We start from the raw sequence: 27,399 nt of genomic DNA on the forward strand, positions 1-27,399 counted from the left end.
AAGAAGCATTAGCCAGGATCTGTTTCCTGGAGGAGACAGTCTTTAAGCCCAGTGAATATTATGAGTCAAGAAGAAATTGTGGAAGGGGAGACCCAAAGGACCCATGGCCCATCAATAAATATCAAAGGGTTGAAGGCAATCAGGAAGATGTCCTGCTGAGCCTTCACTGAAGCACTCAGAGTTGGGGTGGGAGAGGTAGAGCCAGTTGCTACTCCCCAATTCTTAGGGCAGTGAATGCCCCTCTTTAAAGTGCTGAGGTCCATACTTAATCTCCAAGTGCTATACACAAGAGAGGCTTCCCACCGTCTGCTTTTTTATAGTTTCAGTGCCAAATAAAAGTCATAAATTTATTTACTGTTGGGGCACCATTACCCACCCCAACCTTTGGAGCTGATCATGGTGATTTATTCTTTCCACCATCACAGGCTAGAGTAGGAGATAGCAAGGTGGTGGGGCAGGGAAAGGCAATGTCTGGGAGTCAAATAGGCTGGCTCTGGTTTCCAGTTCTGATACTTAGTATTTGCATTAATTTGAGCCAATCTTAATCTCTCAGAGCCCTATGTTCTCCTTCCTAGGAGACTGAGTGTTAAACAAGATCATATAAATAAAATGTGGGCTTTCATGCCCAGGATGAAATGAGATGCACAGTATATTTTAGATAACTTCTCTTCATAATTTTCATGTTTTCAGTATATCTTTATTTCACAGTCTTTTAAATAAACTCATTTACACTTCCCTAAAGACTTGGCAGAGGAAACAGTGAAACACCCTCTCTGGGCTTCCAGCACAGCCAGGGAGTCTTTATATAATTGGTCCAGCAATAAGGAAGCTGTGTGATTCCTGATGCTATCCTGAGTAGGTCTTGCAGTTACTGGAATGACGTGCTATAGGTATGCAGTTTTACCACTGACACCTAAGATATAATGCCATTGTTCATGGGGTCTCCAGACCATTGTTAATGAATGCAGGTCTGAGAATATTAAAAAGCCACCCAAGTCCCTCTATTGGGGTATAATGGGCTTGGATAGGTAATGGATAATTAAGGCTTAATTTCCTTTATAAGGCTTATTGTCAAGTTTCTGAAGAGTCCTAAAAATTACATTTTATGAACTGTCACCTGAATTCATGAGCAAAGCTCTTTAAAATGCTACTTGAAATACAAACCGGAGAATCCCATTATAATAATCGATGAGAACCCCATCACAATGGGCACTGGCATCACTGATGTCATGCTCTGCCTCATGAATTCACGTCGACTGAGTCAAATCATTTTTCTGCCCATCTGGGTGTGTAGGTGTACAATGCACTCACATATGCACAAACTCTCCCAATCACACCATCACAGTTGATTCACACAAATTCAGCAACACCCTCACATACATACACATATTCACATACTTGTACATACACAAACGCACATTTATTCATACATGCACACACACAAACACACAAGCATCATTAGACACTGCTTGATAACCCATGCTTAGCTTTATGGTGAAAGTAAACCCTGCCTTCAGCGCTTGCAAGTAACTAGTCCCAATATCCTCACTGTTTGGGGATTCAGAAGGCTGCAAAATAGAGATTCATGACTTCTTATTCTCACCAAGGCACCTTGTCTTTCAAACAACAAGGAAAACTTCTATCCCTTTGCTGTGTTGATATTTCATGTAAATAATTAGCAGATATAAATAACTCCAAGTAAACACAAACGCTTAATGCATCTTAAGGATTCTGAAACAATTGAGAGCAAATAGAGGATTGAAAGGTTAAAATGCATATTTTAGTGCCATAAGATGCCTATTCCTAAGAGTCCATTTCAACTTTCCACATCTAAGTCATTTTCATTTTTATTAGTTCTTCCCAGATTTATATGATAACGGCCATTTTTCATAATGGGGAAAAAGGACAAGATAAGAAGGCTTATTGAGCTGACAGCAGAAATTGCTTCCCCAATATTAGCAGATTCTAAAAAGGATACAACTTAATTGCCCCTTCAGTGCAAGTTAGAACACCTAAATTGGGGGAAGGGGGTTCATGGAAAATGTATAAACCCCAAATAAGGTTTTAGATTCATGAATCCCCAAACTCTTGGAAGCAGCCTCTCATTTTCCATGAATGAGTCAATGAAAGCAATCACAGGTCTCCTTAGCTAATATTTGCAAGAACCTCTGGAGATATGATAGCCTGAATTCAACCCTTCCCACTTTTCTCAAAGCACAACTTAATATTGTTTTTAACCCTTGTATGGCTGTTTCCAGGATTCGTTCTCAAAGAGCTCCAGGGGGTCACAGGGTTAGGAGCAGCAGAGGACAAGAAGTTATAATCCAGTGGGAGGTATTGTAAGGAGTGATAGGTGCCCAGAGGGGCATTGAAGCAGGCTTGGAGGCTCAGGGAAGGCTCTGCAAGAAGGCCACATCAGCACTGAGCTTCCAGAAGAAGAGAGGTCAATGTGTCTGTGAACCCCTTTCCCTTGAGGAGAGGGTAAGGAACAGTGGGTTAAACTTCAGAGCAAGGAATTACTTTAAGAGGTACCACATGAGAATCAAATGCACACCCCATTCCAGAAAAAGGTGGTGAAGTCAATTGCAGGGGCAGGAGTCTATTCGATAACTATTTCCATTTCAGTCTTGATTCTGGAAAGACTGCCTTAGAACTTGGTGATGCTTAGTGAATGGACACCTGGCTGTTTAGTTCATCTCCCAGCGAGACAATTTATGGTTCTTAATCTTTTGGGAGGTAAGGTGGGAGAACTGAGCCTAAGATCTCACACATAGAAAGTGGAAGTTCAGAGTTGGAACCCAGGGAGTCTCTCTCTGACCCACAATTTCCATCTTATGTCAATTGTGGTAGATTTCCTTTCTGAAAAAGTTAATAATTTTTTTTGTAAGGAGTTAGACCTATTTTTTTAATTGACACATAATTGTATGTATTTGGCGGATGCCCTGTGATACTTCAATAAGTGTATACAACATCATTGATCTGATCAGGGTAATTGGCATATCACTTTAAACATTTATTATTTCTTTATGTTGATAATATTCAAAATTTTCTCCACTAGCTAATTTGAAATATGAAGTGAAATGTTGACCCTTTATCCATCCTGTCTCAATTCTTCTTTAGTCAGTGGTTTTAGGCAGTATATTAATTTATCCCACTAGGTTGCTCACATTACTTTTTACAGTAGTGTGGTTAAGGCCAGGAATCTTGTGATCTGTAGGGTGTTCATAAAATGTCACTTCTGTTAAAGGAGAAATTCTTAAGATAAAATCATGATTCTCATGCAAATTTAAAATGAACACATGTCAAATTTTTATTTAACTAATTAAATGATGAAAGAACCAGTAAGACGCCACACCTGGTTCAAGGGAGAATTCAGTGCATCACACATCTGCAGGCAATGAGGAATGCAGATGTGGATTTACAAGCAGATGCAAAACTGGTCAACATTCATGGGATAATAACTGATGAGATTCTACCAGACACAACTCACTTGCATTTCTATGCACAAGAATGATTTTCATTATTATCAGTTTTCTATAGTTCTCATGAGATGTAAAATAAAGGCATTGGAAGAGGAGAAATTAACCTAAAAGGGTACATTAGACAGGTCACCAGAGCAGTAATATTTCTGCCCATTGCAAAGTCTTTCACAGTTTTTTCCCCCAGCATCCCCTTGAGTTCTTTTAGCAAAACTGTGAGGTTACCAAAGCAAAGACTAGGAGAAAACTCTGGTTACCATGGTAAAGTCTCTAGCTACAAGCCATAAGAATCTCCTGGAAATATTACTAAAATCAAGATTCCTGGGCTCCACCTAGACCTACAGAGTTAAACCCCACTTGCATGGTTAAATGCTGTCCTGGATTCTGATTGTCTGCCAGATTTGAGAACAATTGTGACTGATCCAAAGATATGCAGTGGGCCAGCGGCAGACACAAAACCAGAACTCAGGCAGGTTTCCCGATTCTCTGTTGATACTCCGTGCCCAGGTCTGGGTTTGGTTTTTGGCCAATGACTTACATTCTAATGTCCTTCACCTTGCAAGGTTTCCTAAACCCTCCATAAAATAAGAAAGTAAGGCCCCCTGAGACAGAGTAAGGCAGAAAAACACTCCATTGGTGTCTCGTTCCCGTTCTCTAAGTACATTACTACTTGGCAAATGCATCAACTTAATTAAAGCTAAATGTAATTCTAATGCACCAATTTGATTTAAAAATAATCTTCACAGTCACCAGGACATCAAAATGCAATTAAGGCTATTTGAGGAAAGTCTCTGATGCATATTATGTTCTGCTGCTGCTCTATGTCAAGAAACCCAGATCTTCCCGAATGTCACTAATGTGGTTAGCAGCTTCCCGCTCACTCAAATGCCTCTCTCAATTAGGTTCTGGAGAGCGTGATCCATGACAGTTCAAGAACATTTACCAAATTCCTTCCAAATGGTCCTTCAGCTGAATACTCTAGCTGGCCTATGGACTTGGGAAAGTTGCAAAGAGTCTTACAAATATCAACGTAAGACAAACTCATACTGCAAAGTTCATACTGGTTACCTTCTACTCATGTGCCCAAATTGTAAAAGATCTGGACCGGGATAATGCAAATTTGGAAATGGGTCCAGTGAAAATTTAAGCAGTAGTTCTAAAATTAATGAAGCCATTTGACTGAATTCCTTTTTTTGCTCCTATTAACTTGGCTTTGCCCTGATGCTTTTTCCCATTAGGACATCTGTTTGGGCTGAGCAATGATGCTTGCTGTAAGCTCGATTTGGGATTCTTTTTGTCTAATGAATGAGAAAGGGTATGACCTATTAAAGATGGCCCACAATGCCTGCAGTGTAAATTGAGCAGTTCTGATGAGTTTTGACAAGGCACAAGTAGTACCAGAGGAAGCTTGATTTAGTAGAGTTAATCATGGATTCAAACCTTGAATCCAAGCAGAAGAGTCTCTCGGAATCTGTTTACTTGTATGAAAAATGTCCACTTCACTCAGCAAATACCTCGGTCCCCCTCCAGGTTATGTGCTTGTCCTCTTCAACCCTGCCGATGTCACCATTGCAATCAGTCACCTACAAACTGGAATACTATGTCCATCTCCTGGTCCCAGATATACCCTTGTGATCACTACCTAGAGTGGAGGGGTAAGAGGGCAGGGGTTAACATGAAAACAAGGAGAAGCTTTTCCAAAACTCTGAATTACACCATAGACCAGGGTCTGAAGCCACTAAAGTCAAAGTCAAAGACTCTCATTAAACAACTGCCCCTGCCAAAAACATACTGGAACACTCACTTGAAAGATAGTGCAGCCTGGCACAGTGGTACAAGTCTGCAACCCCAGCCTGAATCCCAGTGCAAGGCCAACCTCAGCAACATAGCAAGAGTCTGACTCAAAAAAAAAAAAAAATTTTTTTTTTTTTTTGTAAAGGGCAATGCTCACTAGATCGTCTAATTTTCAAGTGAAATATTACAAGCTTGGGAGGCAAACAGCATTTTTATCATATATCGTTCACATTGCCAAGGATTTCCACATAGCAACATCACAAAGTAAATATAGTTCATAACATATTTATTATGCATAACACATAAGCATAAAAATATAAATGAGATAGCTGATATGCAAACACATTTGTGTGTTTGGAGATTTTTTTGTTAGGGATCAATTCCATGCTTGGTTTTGTCCTGCTACTATTTGTTTCTCATTCACAGATGAGACTCACTATAAATTACCAGCTTATACATCCTTATCCTCTGAGATTATCAAAATCCTGAGGCCTGTAATTATGACTTAATGACAATAATGGACACCATCTGTTGTGGACTTATCTAAATGTGCTGTACAAAATATTACTGCATTTAGTCTTCAAAAAATTTTTTTGATGATATTGCACTCAGAGTTAAGAAAACTGAGGCTTAGAAAATCTTTTCATCTTTGTAATTCCAGTGCTAAAATACCATGGGCACTGAAAAAATATGAACTTGACTGTCCTATAATCTCCTTTGACTAAACAGACAGAGATGGAAGAGTAGGGAATGACACAAATCATTTAGAAAGCAAAGAAGACCCCAGATCTTGCTGCTTTGCGCTTCTCCAAGTAGAGCCAATCTGAGGTCTCAAGTCTCAGACAGTGGAGAAGGTGTTCTTTGGAAGCAGTGACCTGCTCAGGAGAGTGTCAGTGTCTCCACTTCTGGAATCTGCATGGGGAATGGAGAAGGGCTGGGCAGTGGGGGCTTAGGTCAGCTCTAGGAGCTTCCAGCCATACAACATCTGTATCCATGCAGCCAGCCAGGCTCTGCCTGCACTGTTCACACTCTGTGCACTCACAACCTGCGGAGTCCCTAAAGCCAATTCATCTGGTGATGGAAAAGATGGGTCCCAGTGCCCATGTGGAAAATTGAGAAAGGAGAGATGCAGAGGGACTGCTGAGAGATGAACCCAGACAACAGTCATCTATTTGGCATGTGCATACACATAGTCACACGCAATTAACTGTACCCTCCTCAGTGTGAAGCCATAATTCTACAGTTAGCTTTAGGTGTTTTGCTTCTATTCCTGCTAACCCATGGTTCCCTTAACCATTTCAACATTTCCCATAAATCGTGATATAATCAACCTGAGCATCTTCCTGTGGGCCTATGACAAATGCTACTAAGAAAGCTAAAGAGAAGAGCCCATGTGGTGATCTGATCTGTTTTCACAAAATAGAAAATTGATACTTTTATTATTATGAATTGCATTATACTTTTGGTCATGGTGTATGATTCTGACTTTGTGTCCATGGTGTATAATTCTGAGTTGCAGTGCAAGCAGAGCTTTGACCTGTACTTAAGAATGCTCTGATTGACAGGGAGGAAAAAAAAAAAAAACTTAAATATTTGAAGCCTCATCATATTAGTCTTAAGAATTTGAAAATAAAGAGTGAAATTACAAAATCTAGATAGAATGGATCAGAAGCATAAAGTCACCTGAAAGAAAGAGAATAACTGTTGGGCCAGAAAAGGACTTTGCTCATACCTGAAATGTAATAACCTGAATAAAGGATCTTTCCATGGAAAGAGATTCTGTTTCATAAGTGTGAAACAGCTGCAGGCAGAGTCTCACACTGCCATGTCCATCCTCAGAACAACCAGGCAGAGGAGAATGGCAAGCATTAGAGACCTCTGCTCCCCAGGGACCCGTGGCAAGGCTCACCTCTCTATGAAAAGCTGCTTGGCACAATGTTTTAATTTAGTTCTTTGGTGGCACAACACAGCACACCAGCACCGTGGCAGAAGAGAACTAAGTTAAGAAAGGACTAGGAGGGAAGGGCTGCTAAGAAGAGCCACATGGGGCTTGTGCCTGGGAGTCAGGGAAACAACCACCAGGAGCTGCAGGGGCAGTTTATGCATGGAAAGCCATGGGGTTTGCTTGGGCTCCCTATAGAGGGGCTAATTTGAGTAATTTATAGACTCAAAAACATAGGCCTTTCCCTCATTGTCTGGTCCGACCCCAGGGTAGGTGGGTAAAGCTGGTGCACAATGATCCAGAGTGGGAGAGCCTTGGGAAGGGAAGTGGCTAAGGGTATGGACTTAATCAGCTGCTTAAGAAGGGAATGAACCAGCCTGTAGGACTTCAAAACTGATCAACACATTACAAAAAAAAAAAAGTATTACAGAGTGGAAAGGATTCTGAGTGCAGCCAGTGGGAAAGAATGCTGAGATTGTTAGGTGGTACCTGGATAGGCAGGGGGGATACAAATCCCACAGCCACAGGTCTGCTCATTGAGATGTTAAGCAGTTGTTGCCCCAGAGAAAGATCCTCCCTGCAGTGAAGAGAGGTATTAACTGTCTGTTCCAGAGGTTTAGACTATTCGACTAATCTCAGTAGGTGGCCACTTTTATTCTTTATGGCTATCTCTCATTTATTTCCTTCATAGCCCTTGGGACAATTTACAATTGTGTATGCATTGATCATGCATATACAGTATGCATTTGTTATTAGTTATATATTTATTAAATGTCTTGTTAACTATTTACTTACTTAGTATCCATAATATTCATTCCAGTGAGGATTTTATTCACCATAGTTCACCTACCGCCTAGTAAAATGGCTCTTTCAGAATCTGCATTCTGTAAATATTTGTTGGATGATCAGGTAAACAAACAGAAAAATAAAAATAAAGAATTATGGTTGAGGCCAGACACAGTGGCACATGCCTGTAATCCCAGCAGCTCAGAAGTCTGAGAGGATCCTGAGTTCAAAGCCAGCCTCAGCAAAAGCCAGGCCCTAAGCAACTCAGTGAAACCCTGTCTCCAAATAAAATACAAAATAGGGCTGGGGATGTGGTTCAATGGCTGAGTGCTCCTGAGTTCAATCCCTAGTAACCCTCCCTTCAAAAAAAAAAAAGAATACATTTAACTATACTCACTCACCAAGCAATTTTCTGACACTGGTGGAGCTTTTTATAGAACAAGCTAGAATCCATCTCACACTGTCAGGAGTATGTCTGGTATTTCTATAAACTTAAAGCCTCTATTCCAGTAAGTGCCATATTCTAACGTATGGTTAACATGGGGCATGCACTCTGGACCATTCACTTCTGGGCCCATTACAGAGTCTCTAGCTAGACTATAAAATCCAAGGACAGGTTCAGCAGTCTCTTCCTTCACCCTCAGGAACAGTACCTCCCCCAGTCTCCAGCTTTATTATGTATTTGCAATTGCTACCAAACCAGCAGCCAAGTCATCATGTTTGATACTGACACACAGTTTCTTAGGTTACTGGGTTAAATAAAATCTGCTGGAGCCTAGAAGATTTTTCCACATTGATTTTCAACCTTGCTGCTTAATTAAATCCCTCACCTGGGAAAGAGTGATTTTTCAGCCACCTCGCTTTCTGTAGCTTCAGCATACAACTGTGACTGTCGGAACACTGAAATGCCAGTTGTGTTTAATGCTTCAGGTGCTATAAGCCTGTTATATCGGAATCCCCGACCAAGATAGATATTAACTGAGAATTGAAAATGACAGCAGAGGAGATTGAATCAGAGTAGCAAAATGAGCACACGAATCTGCTTTCTCTCTTGCTCCATTTCCTAAGAATGTCCAAAAATATCTTTTTTTTTTTAAGGATACTTCCTTAACAGTCTTAGAAAACAGAAAGAATGCCAAGGAAAAACCAGGAATCTTGGGACTCACCTGGCAGACTACGGCAATTGTAGTTAGGGTGAAAACAGTGAAGATGTCCAGAAACCAAACGACACCGGGAAAAAAAGCTTGACATGTAGGAATACATTGGAATAGACACTGAGAAAATCCAGGGGTAAACATGGGGGGAGTCTGCAGCAGATTGATTGCATTCATGGTCCTAATTCTTCATCTCTCCCTTTATTCATGCCCTCTCCCATGAGACTGCAGTTCCTTTCACACAGAGGTGGAACCTGTTACCCCATCCCTGGAGCCTGGATTGGCCTTGTGACTTGCTTTGGCCAGTAAAATGAGGCAGAGGGACAATGTGTCTATTTTAAGCCAAAGTCTTAGAGGCCCATGTGTTTGCATGTTTCCAATTGCTGCTCCCAAGTCTCTGCCATTGCCATGAATGTCTGCTGTTCCCTGGTGTCTGAGAAACAGTGGAACAGGGCAAAGTCACCCAGCCAACAGTCAGCCAGCACCAGGACTCATGAGTATATGAGTGAGCCATTAGGATTTGTGACTGTTTGCTATAGAGCATTATTGAAGTAGTATTTAACTGATAGAGCCCCAACCTTTCGTACCACCACATTACTGCTTATAATGAGCAATTGGCAGCAATGGCATTTGACTCCAGATCTAAACCAATACCTGTATTTGAAAGAAAGGGAACCCATGCTTAAGGAGAGCTCCCACGTGAGCCCCAATGCCTGAGAAAGAAGAATTATATTGAGATAACTCTCCAGACCTTCTAAAGGGCAGAGGAAAAGGAAAGACAGCTCTACTTAGGAGGAAAATAAACAAGCTGACCTTTCTCACCAGGGTTAGGAAAGACCTCCTCATTTCCCCACTGAGCTAGCAGAGGAGACCCCAAACTGCTTAACACTATATTTTCGAGTTTACGGAAATGAGATGCATTGCTTGGCACACCCCACTCCCTTCAGCAGAACCTGTAGACAGCCCTCATGCTTGGGAGAGAGACCCAGGGCAGACCAGATGGGTGTAATAGCAGAGAAGCCCACCCAGCTGGCCACATCCACCTGCCTCCATCTCAGTCGTTAATATAAAGAGACAACCAAGAAATGCCAGATGTTCAAGAAGATCCTTTGACATGAAGGAGAAGTGATAAGATAAAGGTCAGGGCAACTGATTCTACAGGAAAAACTTCAATGAAGGAAATAAATAGTGGCTTTAAAAACATAATAGTCCTCAAAAGATCCATTATAACATTGCATTCATCATAGAAAGCAACTGTCAGATATTTTTCAGAAAATAATAAAGACAGCCTCAGCAATTTAGAGAAATTATAGTGCAAAAGAAAAACAGAAGGGGGAGGGATGGGGATTTAGCTCAGTGAATAGAGTGCCTGGATTTGATCTTTCAATCTCCAATCAAACAAAAAAAAAAAAGAAAGAAAGAAAAAAAGAAATTTCAGCAACTAAGAACCCTTGAATATTAGTTTTTTTTTTCTAAAAACACTTGAAAAATACTTGCTAGCTTTTTTTGTTCAAAAATTCTTAGTATTCAGATAAAAAAATAGAGGATCCCAGACACAAAATAAATGATGAGGAAGATAAAAATAAGGAAAAAAAATTTAATACAGAGGGAGAAAAAAAAAACAAATGGGAAATATATAAGAAAAACAAAAGGTATGGAGAGGGATCCCAAAGGTCCAACATGTGTTGACTAGAAGTTCCCGAAGGAAAGATGAGAGAAAACAGTGAAACATACAGCAGAGAAAAGTTTACAGAAATTTCCAAAGGGGAAAAGTAAGTCTTGGGATTGTAAAGGCTCCAGCAAGTACTGAGAGAAAGGAGTCAAAGCACACATTCTCTCTCCTCTACCTATCCCCACACCTGGATTGGCGGGGGGCAGGGGGGTAAGGCAAGAAATAGCAAACAACAACCACATCTACAACACCAAAACCAGCACAAACACTCAGTCATCAGCTAAACCCAAGTCATTCTTGATGAATGACACAAACACACGCAAGTCTAGGACAAGACTCCAAATTATCTCAATATCAAAGTGGCAAGGAGGCAAAGTAGGACTACGCAAAAGTGTGCTAGATTTCAAGAAGTTATTGAGACTTTATAGATGATCATAAAGAGATAACAAGGAGATAATAAAGAGATCACAAAGAGATAGATGATCATAAAGAGAATGACCAATTAATTATAGATGTTACCACTAAGCAAAAAAATACCCAAAATAACAAAGGCTGAATGTTTTCTCTGATATGTGGATGCTAACACACAATAGAGGATGCAGGGAGAATAGAAGTTCATTGGATTAGACAAAGGGAAAGACAGCAGAATGAATTGGACATAACTTTCCTATGATCATATATGAATACACGACCAGTGTAACTCCACATCATGTACAACTACAAAATGGGACCCTGGGGCTGGGGATATAGCTCAGTTGGTAGAGTGCTTGCCTTGCATGCACAAGGCCTTGGGTTCAATCACCAGCACCAAAATGAAAAAAAAGAAAGAAAGAAGAGAAACAAACAAAATGGGATCCTAATTAGAATAAGTTATATTCCGTGTATGTATAACATGTTAAAATACAATCTACTGTCATGTATTCTAACAAGAATAATTTTTTAAAAAATACATATACTTAGCTACATATCATCTAAGGATGGGAGGATGGGAGGAGAACTGTGGGACAGAGGGGGAATTGCACCTTGAAACTTCTTGACTTCTAAATTTTGGAGTTTTTTAATGAAAATATGATCATCTATGTGTTGAAATGAAAATAAGGATTATTTTTTACATACAGTGTAGAAAGTGTGTTTGCTTTCTATCTTGGGTACGAAGAATTGGTAAAAGTCATGTTTATTTTATTTCTACTTATAGTGGGATTATTTGCATTAATGAAAAAAACTACTGATTTCAAAGTATCATATATGTCTTTTGTTTTTCATGTTTTTCCTCCTCCTATTTCCCCACCCAACTCATTCATTCTCCATTTTAGGCCAGGAGACATAATTACTCTTCTAGAAGATTCCAATGAAGACTGGTGGAAAGCAAGTATTTCTCTTTCTTTAAAAGGAAAAAAAAATCATTTGGTAATTATAATTACGATAAATGTCACAAATGGAAATGAATGTCTCCTTTTTTTCCTTTCAGGGGAAAATTCAAGACAGGATCGGCTTCTTTCCAGCCAACTTTGTTCAGAGAGTACAACAAAACGAGAAGATTTTTAGATGTGTTAGAACCTTCATTGGCTGTAAGGAGCAGGGGCAGATAACACTGAAAGAGAACCAGGTGAGTAAAGCAGACACATGCACACTCCCTGTATGACCAACCCACATTTTGGATGATACACAAAAATTGGGATGAATGAAATTATAGAGTATTCCATTTGAGAAAACATTTTCTTACTTCAACCTTATCAGCATCCTTAGTATCTAAAAACACACAGCCAAAATGTTAGGAAGTTCACCTGATGGTGTCTGTTCACTAGAGGAACATACAATTTCATGGTGGCAGTGAGGAGTCCTGCACTTTTCCCTGGGACCACTCTTACACATGTGAGCAGCTACTCTAGTTTGGGCTGTGTGTTTGTGCCCAAAGTGTACCATCGTCTTCTCCTGGGAATACTTGGATGTTACTGTATTCCAAGGTCCGCTGCATTTGTCTCCAATCCTAGGTACTCTTAAGCCTCTTTGTCCAGACTCCAAGCCTCTACCTGTTCCCTGAAGACCATGACACCTTCACATCATAGCATTAGACATAGACAAAAGATAGATGACCAAGGACCATCACAGGTCCATGTGCTGGACATCTCCCTACCGCTCTCTAGACATGTCTGTCACCACCTTGTTCAAGTGCTGTTGTTGGATCTGGAGTTCTTCAGGAAACTGTCAGTGTTCCTGAGCCCTCTGCATCTATGTCTTTAAGGTGCTTGCATCTGGCTTCCCCATCTCATCCCTGGAATGCGGATAGAACCATCACAACATGGCTTTGTTCTATTCTTCCTCTCTTTGTCTTCTTCCAACTGAGAAAGGGCTAAAAATATGCTCCGACCTGCAAGATTGTTCTGGCTATATTAGGAGAGGATATATTAGAACATGAAATTAGACATTTCTTTTCTCTCCCAATGAAGTCTCACAGTGGACTTCAATCTCCAATTTTGGAATTCAAAAGCTTGCCTCTTTTCCTGCGTCCTTGATATAATAATTCTAATATTCCCCCTGGCAATGTATGCCACTAGTGAAAAATGGTGAGACTGACCCCACAAGAAAGTACAAAATGAAAAATGCATGAATAAGTTTAATGCAACTATATCCAATAGAGTTACTCAAAACAAATCTTGAATATGTTTTAGAACTGCCTTTAAAGGTAGGTTCTAAGTCATACACACACATACACACACACACAGAGTCATTACTTTATAATATCTAATTTATAGTTTTAAAACATTGTTTACCCAACATAACCAACCATTTTACATGCCACATGTGACTCCAAATATCTTTATCATTTTGAAACAATACACCCTCAAAGAATAAGGAGTTTCCTTTCCTTTATGGCTATTCAAAGAATCTCTAGAAAAAAAATCTAAAGAAAAATTTTGAAGGAATAGCTTTTATAAAAAAGAAGTTAAACTACTCCTCCCCCTATATTGAAGTAAATAAAAGTTATTAAAAATAAGAGACCAATAATTCTGAGTTTTATTTTCCCTGCATATTTTAACAAAGTGGGGGATGGGGTCAGTAAAACTTAGCTTTTTTATAAATGCTGGGATATATTAGCACTCTCATTTTGCATGGTGATTTGGTGCCATGCATTGAGAAATATAAAACTGTTCAATTTCATGGATGCAGTAATTCCACTTTCTACAGTGTAATGGGGAGGGGTGAGGCAAAAAGGTAACCATCAGAGTGCTGCTTCACAATGGTGAGAATTAGGAACCATCATCCAACAATCAGGGCACCAAAACCAATAGTAATACTATCTTTAGGGCCTAATGTTAGGAAACAAAGCAGTTTTGATGGTATTCTAATAATATAATGGACCGAATATTAGGATTCTGACCCAGATGGACCCTAGTCACACTGCTCTCCCCAGGTAAACACAAAAGGAGAGACGTAAATGCAGATGGGGTCTGAGGCCCTGTTTTCATTCTTGGAACCATGGTGAACCTGAAGTACCAATTGTGACCTAGGGACCTCAAAGGCTTCCTTATTATATCCCTGCCCACCCCTCCTCACCATCACCATCACCATCACCACTACCACCATGAGCTAAGCTGAATCTCAGGACCCTGTGGCACCTGGTGGCCATAGGAGAGCATAGAGAGTAAGAAAAGGTGTAGCATAAGTGGCAAAGGAGACAAGGTGGCTGGTGACCTACCAGGAGGAGCAAGACAGGGGGAAGCTTTAATGGACAGTGACAAACCCCCTGGCCCATGTGGCCAAATCAGATCTCCTCCCTGTGGAGAAGTGAGAAGAGACCTAGGAGAGAGAACAGAGATCTTCAAATATTGTATCACCATCTTAAATGATGGTTTATAACCAGTGAAGGTCATTAAATTAAATATTAATGACACAGTGATACAATGGTATTGGAAGTTAATATAAATATCAGGGGAAAAGAGAGGATTGGGTTGGGTTTTTTTCTATTTAAATTACTTTTACATCATTAATTTATAAAAAAATAAAAATTTAAAAAGAAGGAAACTAAAAATATCCACTCTTAATCTCTTGAATCTAATAATGTAAAGGAACTCAGGGTTGCTATGGCTTTCTGGGGCCCCACCTTCACAGGTGCAGGCTGGCCCACATGCAACACCCTATCAACAGCTCCACCCACCACCACATCCCACCTTTGTCAGAACTCATTGCAAGCAGCTGCTATTTATATCAATATATAAACACAAATACCCCCAGAGGCATATGCTGTCTAATGATGTTAGGAAATGTTGTCACTGAGCTCTATGATTTCGCCCTGGTTCTATAGTTTTGCTCGTAAGTGACATTCTTCACTTTTATCTAAATTACTTATATGGTAGGCCCACTTTAGGACATGCTGCATTTTATAAATTATACCACCTCTCTTTTATCTGGTTGCTTTGGACATAATATATTCTTTAAAGAGATCAAAAACCATGGATGTGCTGGTGTATTTTCTGCCCAGTGATGTTGATTCTTCCTACAATTAGTGTTTCCATAACATATCAGTTCTGCACACTCCCCAAAGAGATAACAGCAGACGCCATTGTCTGCCTCTACAGAGTGGTGGCATCTGAGGGACACCTCTTAGTGACAGCATACCTAGGGAACACCCACATCCTTGCACCCCGGCAGATACCACAGACAACTCTGCCTCCCCTAAAAGTATATGCAGACCTCTCATGGCTATTCCACTTTTTGGATTGTAATGACCTGTTTTGGTTCTGCCCCTTCCAAGAGAACCTTTTATCTCTAGTTCCAATTTACCAAAAGAAAAGAACAAATTAATACTGTCTTAGGCTTTCTCTCAATAGTGTCTTAATAATGATATTACCATCTTTATTAGCCATTATTTAATCATATCATGTATAAATTATATAATATTATAAAGTTTAGGTACCTGCAACATTTTCTTTGAGCTTGTACTCATGCCTTGTGATTTTTGCAAGTTATTCATTATTTGTTTTATAAAACAGGCAACAAAGGTTCCCCAAGGCAACATACCTTGCAAGTGGAACAAAAATCTCTGATAAGTGGTCAGGCAGGAATGCAAACACAGGTCTGCAGACTTCAAATCAAGGCTGTCTACTGAGCCAAGGGTTCCAGACCATGTGGGAAAACGTCTGAACAGTAAAGAACCACTTATATACCTTGGTGGCTCCTGGGGTTGGCACATGGCATAAAGACAAATGTTTGGGGCCCAGAGGACCCCTTGAAAACAAAGTCTTGCTCACATGGGCTTCCTATTGAGTCATTCTGTATTCCAGGCAATGGAATCATCATCATGAGACTGAGACCCCAATTCTAGTGCCATACACACCCCACAAAACAAGCAGGCACTTTTCCCAGCTTGATTCCATGCCAACACTTTCAACTTCTCCTAAGTTTACCCAACTGTATCCTTCCTGTTCCAAAAATTTAGAAAGTCTTTTGAGTAAAATAAATTCAGAAAGGATGTTCATGTTTATTGGCAAAAGTTTTAAATATTCTTGCTAGCATGTATGATTGTTTTTCTCAGCATAATCTTGTGCTTCCCCTTTGGAGATTAAGCATTGTTTTTATGTTATCAAAATATATACAAATCAGTGAAACCAGAAGGCAAATTAAAATTTGCTCAAGTTGATCAATTTCCAGAAGCAGAACATCCTACGGATTCCTTGGCATATTCCCCAAAACTGTTTTTCTGAGAGTGGGCTTGATGCCTGAATTCTCCACATACTTCATTTTCATGATTGAACTGACATCCATTGGGCTTTGGCTGGGGCATTGTTGGGGTACAGTGGGAGAATGAGGGAAAAAACCAGCCTCTTCAATCAGACATGTTCAAGATACAACCTAACATGTCAGCCTGAACCTGGAATCAAATGGGTCTGCGTATATTGTGTTAGCTTTCTGTTGCTGTGACAAAATGCCCGAGAAAATCGACCTAAAGGAGGAAAGATGCATTTTGGCTCATGGTTTCAGAGTTTTCAGTCCACTGTCATTTTGGTTTGATCATTTTGAGTCTTTGGTGAGGCAGAACATCAAGAAGAGGGCAAGATATACCCTTGAAAGACATCCCAATGGCCCATTTACTCCAAGTAGACCCCATCTTCTAAAGTTTCTACTATTGATGGGATTATCTCAATAATGCCATAATCAAGGGACAATGCCTTCAACCCATGAGATTTTGGGGTGCATTCCAGATCCTAAATATAACACATATCTTTAGGAAAATGTCATAATCCTCTGCAATTTAGCCTGTCAGGTGTCTCTTGAGGTATGGTCTTTGGACAACCTGAATAAGACTCACATGGGGATCAGAATCTTTTGTTAAAAATGCAGACTCCTGAACCTCACCCTAGGTCTGCTAAATCAGAATTTCTCCAGTAAAGGCAGGAATTAGTCTCTTTTCCAGACTCCACAGGTGTTCCCATCAAAACTAAAGTTCGGGAATGGCCCTCATTTCCATCACCTCACTTTGAGTCATATAGTTAGTTGTTCTGTGACAACTAAAGGGACCTTTATGCCTTTAGATAAGGGTCATTTCCAGTTAGATATGGGTCAACAAGACACTGAAGTCTTGTTACTCTGACACACATTCTCTCTTTTCAACCTTTGTCATTAATGTGGGAACTGATTTGTGAAATAGATCAACCCCTTGAAAGAAAGCTGCATTTGTCATCCCAGGGCCTTGGGAGACTGAGGCAGGAGGATTGCAAGTTCAAGGCCAGCCTGGGCAACTTGGTGAGATCCTCATCGACTTAGCAAGACCCTGTCTTAAAAGGACTAAGGATGTAGTTCAGTTTATCAGCACCCTGGTTTCAATCCCCAATACCAAACAATAATAATAATAATAATTATTATTATTATTATTATTATTTTAAATCTATTATTAAAAACAAATTTCAAAATTTTCCCCCATGTTAGTGTCCTAAGTTGTTTTAGGTGCATGCTTTCAAAACATACTCATTAATTGGGGAAATATAATATGGTTATATTTGAAAATACAGATTGCAGTGTCACACAGGAATGGATCACTTTGTGTTATTTTGACAAAATCACCTCTGAATGTTAACATTCTGATCTTCAAAATCAGCATGGTAGCCTCTTCCCTCTAAATGTGGATGTGAGAGTTAACTGTGGTCACCTGTATAAAGCCTCAGCAGTGTCTGGACTCCACAGATGCTTAAAGGTCATTTCCTCACCACCACAGTCACTCATAGTAAAGCCAAGCAGAGAATTCATCTGCAATGGTTAATGCCACCCAAAAGTACCCATTAAGCACCAAAAAATAGTCATTAGGGTATTTATAACTCTAAAAATATAAAGTGAGAAATGGATACTAACAGGAAAATAGAAGAAATTTGATTTGGAAAATAATGCAATGCATCTTTTTTTATTCAATCACATTTCTGCCTCTAGGGTCAATGTGTCTCACAGTTACTGTATGATTTCTCACAGAGCTCTTGTTTCCAAATAGAATTAAGTCATCCATTTTTTATAAGCACAGAGTTTGCATTGACATGAGTATATTTTCCTCATTTTTTAACTTAAAAATACCTTAATTAAATCAACTTGAAATACCATTTCTTTAAATTCAGTCAGTTCTAACATACTTATAGAACTACTTTATTTTATTCTTTGTGATCTATAAATTTTTTAAGAAAGCCTAGAAAATTTTTAGATCTTAAAACTAAAATTATGGGAAATTTTTTTAAATAATATTTTGAAAAGATAGAAGAAAACAGTGACCACAAGCAATTCAATCATGAAGATAATATTAACATAAATCCTTGGGCATATTTCATACCCAGCTATCCTTTCAATTCATATTTTAATTTCACATTCTGTTAAAGGTAGTCACTATATGGTCATCAAAACACAATTTTTAACAGATTTTATAGATCAGTGGAGCACACTATGGCCAAATCTGACCTGCTCTCTTTTCTAAATAAAGTTTTACTAGAATGTACCTGTACTCATTCATATAGATAATAGACATGTATAAAATATAGACAGTCCTTGGATGCTTTCACTACACTGAGCCAAGTCATTGCAACAAAAACCATATTGCCTACAAAGCCCAAAATATTTACTGTTTCGTTCTTTACAGAGAAAGTTTGTCAATCCTTCATCTAGATATACAAGAATGTATTTCAGTAAGCCCTATTGTTGGATATTCAGAGTTTTTATATCTTTAAACTATTATTGATAACTGCAATGATCATATTTAAACTTAAATCCTTCTCCCCAGGATATACTTTAGAATATATAAGAAAACAATATAACTTTTATAAGTTTTCTTTTACATACTGCCAAATTGCCTCTGGAAAGTTTATGCCAATTTACACCCACACCAGCTGTTTATGAGAATATTCAGGTCAACACATCCTTGCCAGAATTGAACATGACTATTTGATATCTGTCATTTTGATGGATGAATGCTATTTTGTTACCCTGCATTTCCTGAATCGAGAGGTTAAAATTTTATTGCATATCTATTTGGCATGTGTGTAATTTCTTTCTTTTTTTTTAACCTTTATAAAGTTTTCTCCTTTTTAAGAATATTTACACCTGATCTATGTGGCCAACATTTTCCTCAATTTATCATTTGCCTTTTGATCTTAGTGCTTCAACCTTCAGAGGCTTAACAATTCTTCGGTTAAATCATCTCTGTTTTACCATATTTCCCTTATAGGTTTATTCTCTTTATCATTTTTCACTTGTTATCTCTCCCCTCCTCCTAAGAGAATGTTTCAAGATAGTTTCCACTTTAATTTTCCAAAGTTACAGATCAATCTTCCGTTGCTTCTAGATTTAATGTGGTCCTTACTTCCTTGTAGTCTTCTCAGTCCCCCCCCCCCAATTGGATACAGCATATTTCTTTGCATTTTATTAGATCATCTCTTCAACTTAAGAAATTCTTCCCTCATCTCATGGAGGGCAAGTCTTTCTTCAACCCACTTCATCAAAGAATGAGTTGTCTTTTAGGACATAAGTGCTTATTTTCTGCAATATTTTTGGTGCTTTCATCTTATGATAGACAGAATAACTGCTCCCCAAAGCTGCCCATCTCCTGACGCATAAAACTTTTGTTTTCCTATGTGGCAAAAAGAAGTCTGTAGATGTGCTTAAGTTAAGGATCTTGTGATGGAGAGATTATCCTGGATCATCTGGGTGAGCTCCATATCATCACAAAGGTTCTTACAAGAGGAAGACAAGAAGGCCAGAGGAGATGTGACAGTGGAAGCCAGAGAGAGAGGTGAAGATGGCTGTGAAGATGGAGGAAGCATCTGTGAGTCAGGGAACACAGGGAGACTCCAGAAGCTGAGCAAGACGTGAAAACGCATCCCCTGAGACCCTTTAGGGCTGGAATATGGCTCCGCTGACACCTTGATTTTGGGACTTCTGACCTCCAGAACTGCAAGAGGAAACCTTTTTTGTTTGTTTGTTAAAGCCACCCAATCTGTGACAGTTTGTTACAGCAGTAACAGAAAACCAACCCCTAGTTCATGTGCAAGGCCCTCTGCAGATGTGATTCAGGTTGTGGGCTCTCAGATGGGGAGCTAGCCTAGACTGTCTAGGTAAGCCAGATCTGATCACTTGATCCCTTATAAACCTAGAAGTGTGCCTGGTTGAGGCAGGGAGATGCAACAGAAAAGAGCAAAGGAGAAGAGAAACACAGGGGTAAGTGAGAGAAACAACTCAACACATCATTACTGGATTTAAAGATGGAGGAAGGGGCCACAAGCCAGGGCATGCAGGCTGTGCCTAGAAGCTGAGGCTGGATGGCCACTGGTTGAAGCTTGAAAGGAAACATATCTCATTCTTACATCCACCAGGAACTGAGCTCAGCAACAACTGAAATGAGCCTGGAATTGAATCCTTTCCTAGACAAATAGGAAACAGAAGGATAGGGCCCTCTTGACTCCTTGATTCTGGCCCTGTGAAGCCCAGAGCGGCAAAACCAGCCAAACTCACTGAAATAAGACCTAAAGCACTAATATAACAACATTATTTATTTATTTAATGTGACTATGTTTATGGTAACGAGTTATGACACTAATTGCAAATGAATCCATACCTTAGGTTGCAAAACTCAAACTGATTCACTCTCAGTGGGGTCTACTACCGGGTGATTTGTGAGTTAGTAATTCGGCGGCCTTGATTACATGGTCAGGGATCTAAATTCTTCAACCCTTTTGTTCTGTTATTCTTGAGATGTTAGCCACCTCTGCCACAGATCTCAAATGCTGCAGGCACTCGATGAATCCCTTTCAGAAAAGGAAAAAGATTTTCTTCTTAATGCACCTCTTTTTAGGGGACTATTTAGTAGATAGTCCACCCCCATTTCTCTAGTTTCACTAGAACAAACAGTGATCAATGCAGAACTAAATTTTCCCAGCTGAAAAGATGTGTGGATTAGTCTGAGTCTAGTTTAGTGTCCATCACAATGAAAAATCACAGTAGAGACATGAGTGTTTTTAAAATAATAATAATAACAATAATAATAATAAAGACTTGAAGATCAAGATTGAGCATTAACTGTTAAAAGTTTAACTCCAAAACAGGGACCTCCAATCAAGGGAAGAGTCTATGCTCTGGGAAACAAGATTTAGAAAGAAATGGGGTCATTGAAAGTCAGAAGACCATGAAGTGTCTCTGTTCCATATTAGGAAAGCAACATCTCAGATGCATAGCTGAGCTTGAGGGTAGGCAAGCACTGGGCTGCCTGGAGATGGTGTACCATGAGTGGGGATGCCTCTGCTCTGTACATGCGCTACCTATTTTGGAACTGAGGTATCCAGCTCACTGCTGCTGCATACTTGATGCACCCATGTTGGGTCTGCACTGCTTGCTGACCAGGTTAGGATTTAGCGGTATGGGAAGAAAATTTGTCTTGGCCTTAGGAAATCTTCTGGCTAGAGAGAAAAAGGGAGGGTGGGGAAAGAACAGGAGGCAAGAGAAGAAAAGAGGAGAGGAGGGGCAGGACTGGGAGAGAAGGTGAAAAAAAAGTGTTTTAAATTAAATTTTGCATCTCATTTCTCCACTTAAAACCCTTTTAATGCCCTACTAGTTAATACCAACAGTCATGTTTGCCCTTTGCCCAGTTTTATTCTGCTCTCCACCTAGATCTTACATGATTCTGGCAATCCTAAATGAATTGATTGAAGTGGTCTCCTTCTTTTTTGTCAGTGATTATTTCAGTAGTTGGCTTGCAACCCAGTTCCAGTCGATGAGATAGATCAGAAGATGAGCTAAGGAGCTTGGCAGAGCCTAGCATGGCTTGCATTTCCTGCACATTTGAGACCCTGACAGCATTTCTGGCTTCCTCTGATACCTCTCATCCCTTCTATCTCTCTGTTGTGGCTACATTGAACTTTTTCAATTACTCCAAAGTTCTAAAGTCTCTTGATACTAGAATTTATTCATATTGTATTCTCATTTTCTTCCTTTCCACAATACCCGGCCCTCCCCCTCTCTCTCTGATTAAATGTTACTTCTTTAAAAAAGTCTTTCTTATCACCTAGGCTACATCAGGTTGACATGTGTTTTCCCATTAGCGCCCTTTCCTACATGAATCCATTCAAAAAATGTTAATTGCTTTTTTTATTGTCGGTTTGTAAGCCTTCTCCACAGTGATAATCAGTGAACAAAGCCGATCTGGCCTTTGCACTCATTATCGGTGAGGTTCTCAGTGAATGTCTGTATTCCCAGCTGTACCCAAGATGTACAATCATACCCAATATTTAAATTGAACAGATTTTCAGTAAGCACATAGAACAGCCTGCACAAGTGGGCAGACGTTCCAGTTCTCATTGCTGCTGACTGGCTAGACTTATCCTTAGGATGGTGGGATTTGGGCACACTTTGGTAAGAAAAAAGATCTACTCTTTGGCAAGAGACATTAAAGGTAAATCCTTCTCTTGAAGCAAGTTTTGTGGATTCTTTCAGGTCATATGCTCTCTGCCCATCACAGGGTCTCTCCCCTGCTGTGTTTCTGGCACGGGCAATGACAGGTCTCAGCTTTTGAAATTCGGGTGGTACACCTTCTTTGGGGAGTTTACTTACCCAATCAGGATCTGGCATGATCCAACATGACCCCTGGGCTATTTCTCTCACGCATAACCCACATCTGGTCTTGGTGAAACAGCTATTTTCTGCTCTTACCAATTAGCTCCCTAAATTGTCTGAAACCTTTTTCCCATGAAGTTTCTTACACAGCAGATTTCCAAAACAACATGACTTAGATACCAGTCCATCGTGTGTCCTAAGCCCCAGAGTTCACAAATCAAGCTCTTTAAGTTTCCTATTCAAGCCCCTTGCTCTTTGTGACAAGAATAGCCCACTCTGGCTGTTGGGCCCCTGCCCACATCCCTTTCACTAATATCCTTTCACCCATATCCCAGTTGCTGTATTGGCTGCTAACCACTCTTCTACCTTCTCCAATGAGGCCCCACTTGTAGGATGGGCCTCTCATGTCCCACATCAGCCAGTGGCCAATGACTTACTGGCATGGGGCCCAAAAGGTCAGACCCCCTATTTCAAAGTGAGATCACACTGTGGTGCAACCCATGCTCCAGAGCCCATGTGAGGTGAGGCCAGAATCATCCCCCGCTGAGTCTACATCCTTGCCTGACTCATTCCCTCGTCCCATCCTGCTGCCCTCTCATCCTATCTCCTAAGAGCACCGTCTCAGTAAGTCACTGCACAAGGTTCCCTATCTTCAGCTCTGTTTCTTGGGAATCCAACCTAAGACAGAGCTCCCCACCCACAGAAGCAGGTCAGGTGGGAGCCATTCACAACACACTGACAGCTCTCTTCAAAAACCTCTTCTAATTTACACCTGGCTACATCCACCTCTATGTGCCCTTCAGGAGCCGCAAGTGGTGAGTGTCAAAGGTCCCCAAGTGGGTTTTTGCCACCAACTTGTTAAGTCAAACACAGATGCCTTATTTTGGAATACAGGAGATATTACTGTCTATTTGCCTGGAGATAGAAATGAAATATTTGTCTTTGACTTCCTGCTATTATATGAGGCACCTATAAAATTCCAGGCACATGATAGGAACCTTCTGAATGACAGCTATCATTTTGGTTCCTTAAAATAATGTATGAAGAACTTGCACTCCACTTGCCAGCCTCTGTAATTAGTATTTTATTTTCTCACTCTGTCACAGTATAGTTAAGCTCCATTTTATTGATCCTCATTCATAAAACTGAATCCCAGAAAATATTTACTGTCCCACCCTAGGTCCAAAGCCAGATTTTCACCTAACTTTGGTGTGTATGTGTGGAAACTGGGCTGATGGTCTTTATCATTTTTTTAAATTTTTATTTGTACTTTTTAGTTGTATATGACATTAGAATCTATTTTGATATCATTATACAAACATGGAATATATCTTACTCTAATGAGGATCCCAGTCTTGTGGATGTACATGATGTTGAGATACACTGTTTACATTTTTTTTTCCCCCCACACTCCACCATCACCCTGCCTGAGCCCTTCTTGCTCCTGGTTTGGTGTTCCCATGACCTCAAGCAGCAGTGACTTGCAGGTTCTTGCTTCTTTCCTGTTGACACTAGTCTTTTGTTTCTTCTTCCTGGGACCTCAGATCTGTGTGACTTCAGAAGAAGAACAAGACGGCTTTATCAGAGTGCTCAGTGGAAAGAAGAGAGGCCTTGTCCCCCTCAATGTCCTGGAAAATGTCTGATTGCTGACCCCTCCTCCTTGTGCAGCAGACCAGCTCTGCTGTGATGCCGATGCCGTCTGCTCATCTCACTGTGTCCACCCAGAGGAGCTGTCGCACTGACCCGGCCCCCCACCCCGGAAACAGGGAGACAAGACTGGAGGATCTGAGACTGTAGAGCAGCAGAGGGCCCAACACAAAGCGCATCCAGGCTGCTAGAGGTGGGGATGAGGCTGAGATTCGGCCAGCATACCTGGGGGGCAGCAGGGCCCTAGGCCACAGCTGCCCCAGGACTCGGCTCCTTCCCTGCCCGTGTGGTATAAGTCATCCGGCTGGAGGGTGCTCCAGTCTATGGTGTGGCCCCAGCGCGAGGTTCAGTTCTGTGTAACCGAGTGTTGTTCTGGTTCCAGACCTTTGTCCCCAGTACTGCCCAATCAGCATCATCACACTTCAGACTCTAAGCAGTCAGTCTCTCTGTGGAGACTCCAGCTCCCAGCGTTCCAGGGATTATTCCTTCTCCTCAATCCTCCCAGCAGTCCTGGTGACGTGCATCAGATGTGAGGGCTGAGTTGACCTGGCACCAATGGCAAAGATCTGAGGGCTGCTTACAGGCAGTCCTGGCTGCTCTGGTTACCAATAGAGGTAACCAGATCTGAGGCACAGATAGAAGCAGCGAGGAGCATTGGGGGTAAGGGGGACAAAAATCCCTTATTTATTGAGGATGATACAGTCCTTTCAGTTATAAAGTCCTTTCCCAAAGGATAGGGATCTGGGAGAGAGAATGTGGAGAAAAGCATCCATTTTCATTTTATAGCCTCTGTATTGGGGACAGCATTTTCCCCTTATGCCATCCTGGAGGAATCTATTTTGGAGGTGGAGCTCATCTTGCAGGGAACCAGGAACAGGGAGGGGAACCAATAACAGCATATTAGAAGAAATTGGAACGCATTTTTTCTTAGGTCAGTATATCATACCCCAGCAGGCATACAATAGAAAGGAATCCTTAATGCTTCATCCCTCTGAAAGCAGAGGAATTTGGGGCCTATTTAGCATCATCAAGGGGAGTCTAGAATCTCTATTACTCTGTACTTGTACTAATGTTTACAAGAATACAATATACTGTGATGCCTTCCTCCTCAAGCCTCCTCCTAGCGTTCACACTTGCATCCTAGAAGTCATTCACATGGTTAAACTTCAATTCACAATGACCTTGGAATCAATGTCAGTTTGGTTTATTTTGTTACAGAGCAATAAAATCATTAGAATAATTGGTTTTTAAAAGACTTAAGTGGATGCATCCTGTGCATGTAAGCATTATTTCTCAAACCAAAGCATCATTAGTCTCCATTTATTTCTTTTGCTACTGCTCAGCATGAAGTTGGGAGCTGAGATGGGGTGGCTGCTGGTTTCACAGTAGTTTGGATGCCTTACTCTCATTTTAAAGCCAGCATCCAGAGTTTCCTCCCTTTCTGAAACAACAGGCAAACCCAGGTGGATAGAGTCAAAATGGATTCTTTGAAAGCCCACACAACTGCCTTTCTGTAACAGTGAATGCCGAGTATCAATGCTCTTTGCCTCTAATTGAATTTTCCATATAATAAAGACAACACAGTGGCTGGAAGGAGCATAGAAAACATGTGTCCTGATCTCTTCTTTCTGGGCCATATCCAGGGAATTATTTTTAGTACAATGGTGTCCAATTTGCATTTTTAAAACATCAGTTTGCCTTTTTAAGTTGAATGGAAGGAGACTGTAGTGTCCAGCCTCCAAGATGGTTCCCCATGATACCTACCTCCTGATGTTCTTCCTTTTGTGTAGCCTCTTCCCAGATTGAATCAGGGCTGATCTCAGGTGGCCAATGAAATACAGTATAGGTGATACTACATGACTTCAGTGTGAGGTCAAAAAAAAAATCTTTGCAACTTCTGCCTTGATCTTCTGGAACACTCGCTGAGACCCCATGTAAGTTTACCTACCCTGAGGCCATATGCAAGAAAGACCCAGAGAAGACAGCACACCTTTCAACAGCTGAGGTCCCAGACATCGTATAGTAACTATGAATCATCTTTGCCGAACCCTGCACACACTACAGAGTTATGAGCAAGGTAAATAGGGAGGATATTTTTTTTAGTCACCAAGTTTCAGAGTTATTTGTTAAACAGAGACGGTGGAATGAATCTGACACAACTTTACTATGTACATATATGAATACACCACAGTGAAACTCAACATGATGTACATCCCCATGACTGGGATTATAATTAGAATAAAATATATGCCATGTTTGTATAAATATGTGAAAAAGACTCTACTGTCATGTATAAGTAAGAAGAACAAATAAATTTTTTTTTAAAAAAAAAGGTCACTAGAACAGGACTTTGTCATTTGAGTCAAAGACACAATGAGACCCAAAATCTTTGCAATCATCAAGTATATGCAAGCAGTTAACTCTCTGAATGCAAGATGTCTAGTGTTCCCTAAAGATGGCCAGGGATGGTTCTCACACACACAGATTTTAGCAATCAGAATTCCCCTATGCATCTCCAGAAATGACAAGAACAAAGATAGTTATGACCTACCAGAGCCTTAAGATTTCCAAGACTCAAGAAGTGGCTAGGGCTGGAGATGTGGCTCAAGTGGTAACACGCTCACCTGGCATGAGCGGGGCGCTGGGTTCGATCCTCAGCACCACACAAAAATAAAATAAAGATGTTGTGTCCACCAAAAACTAAAAAATAAATATTAAAAAAATTCTCTCTCTCTCTCTCTCTCTCTCTCTCTCTCTCTCTCTCTCTTAAAAAAAAAAGAAGAAGTGGCTAGAATGGAGATGAGGTGAGGACCCCAAGAGTAACCACTGATGAGAGGACAGGGAAGAAGGGAA

The 27,399-nt window shown here is 40.4% G+C and overlaps 1 protein-coding gene across 3 annotated transcripts in view; it reads left to right on the forward strand.

Annotated features, from left to right (window-relative positions):
• Stac (SH3 and cysteine rich domain) overlaps nucleotides 1-26,871 on the forward strand; it is a 148,500-nt gene extending 121,629 nt beyond the window's left edge. Inside the window, exons 9-11 of one of the 3 annotated variants that reach the window (XM_046437450.2) lie at nucleotides 12,141-12,192; nucleotides 12,296-12,433; nucleotides 24,444-26,870. In XM_046437450.2, the coding sequence (XP_046293406.1) occupies nucleotides 12,141-12,192; nucleotides 12,296-12,433; nucleotides 24,444-24,542 (289 nt within the window). In that variant the 3' untranslated portion in view covers nucleotides 24,543-26,870. Of the gene's footprint in view, nucleotides 1-12,140; nucleotides 12,193-12,295; nucleotides 12,434-24,443 lie in introns of all 3 variants that reach the window. The other 2 variants (XM_046437449.2, XM_046437451.2) reach the window with 2 other exon arrangements.
• Nucleotides 26,872-27,399: the final 528 nt, after the last annotated feature.

This window comes from Marmota monax, unplaced genomic scaffold, assembly GCF_021218885.2.
Source record: "Marmota monax isolate L192 unplaced genomic scaffold, Marmota_monax_Labrador192_F-V1.1 WCK01_AAM20220418_F8-fsc00021, whole genome shotgun sequence".
NCBI lineage: Eukaryota > Metazoa > Chordata > Mammalia > Rodentia > Sciuridae > Marmota > Marmota monax.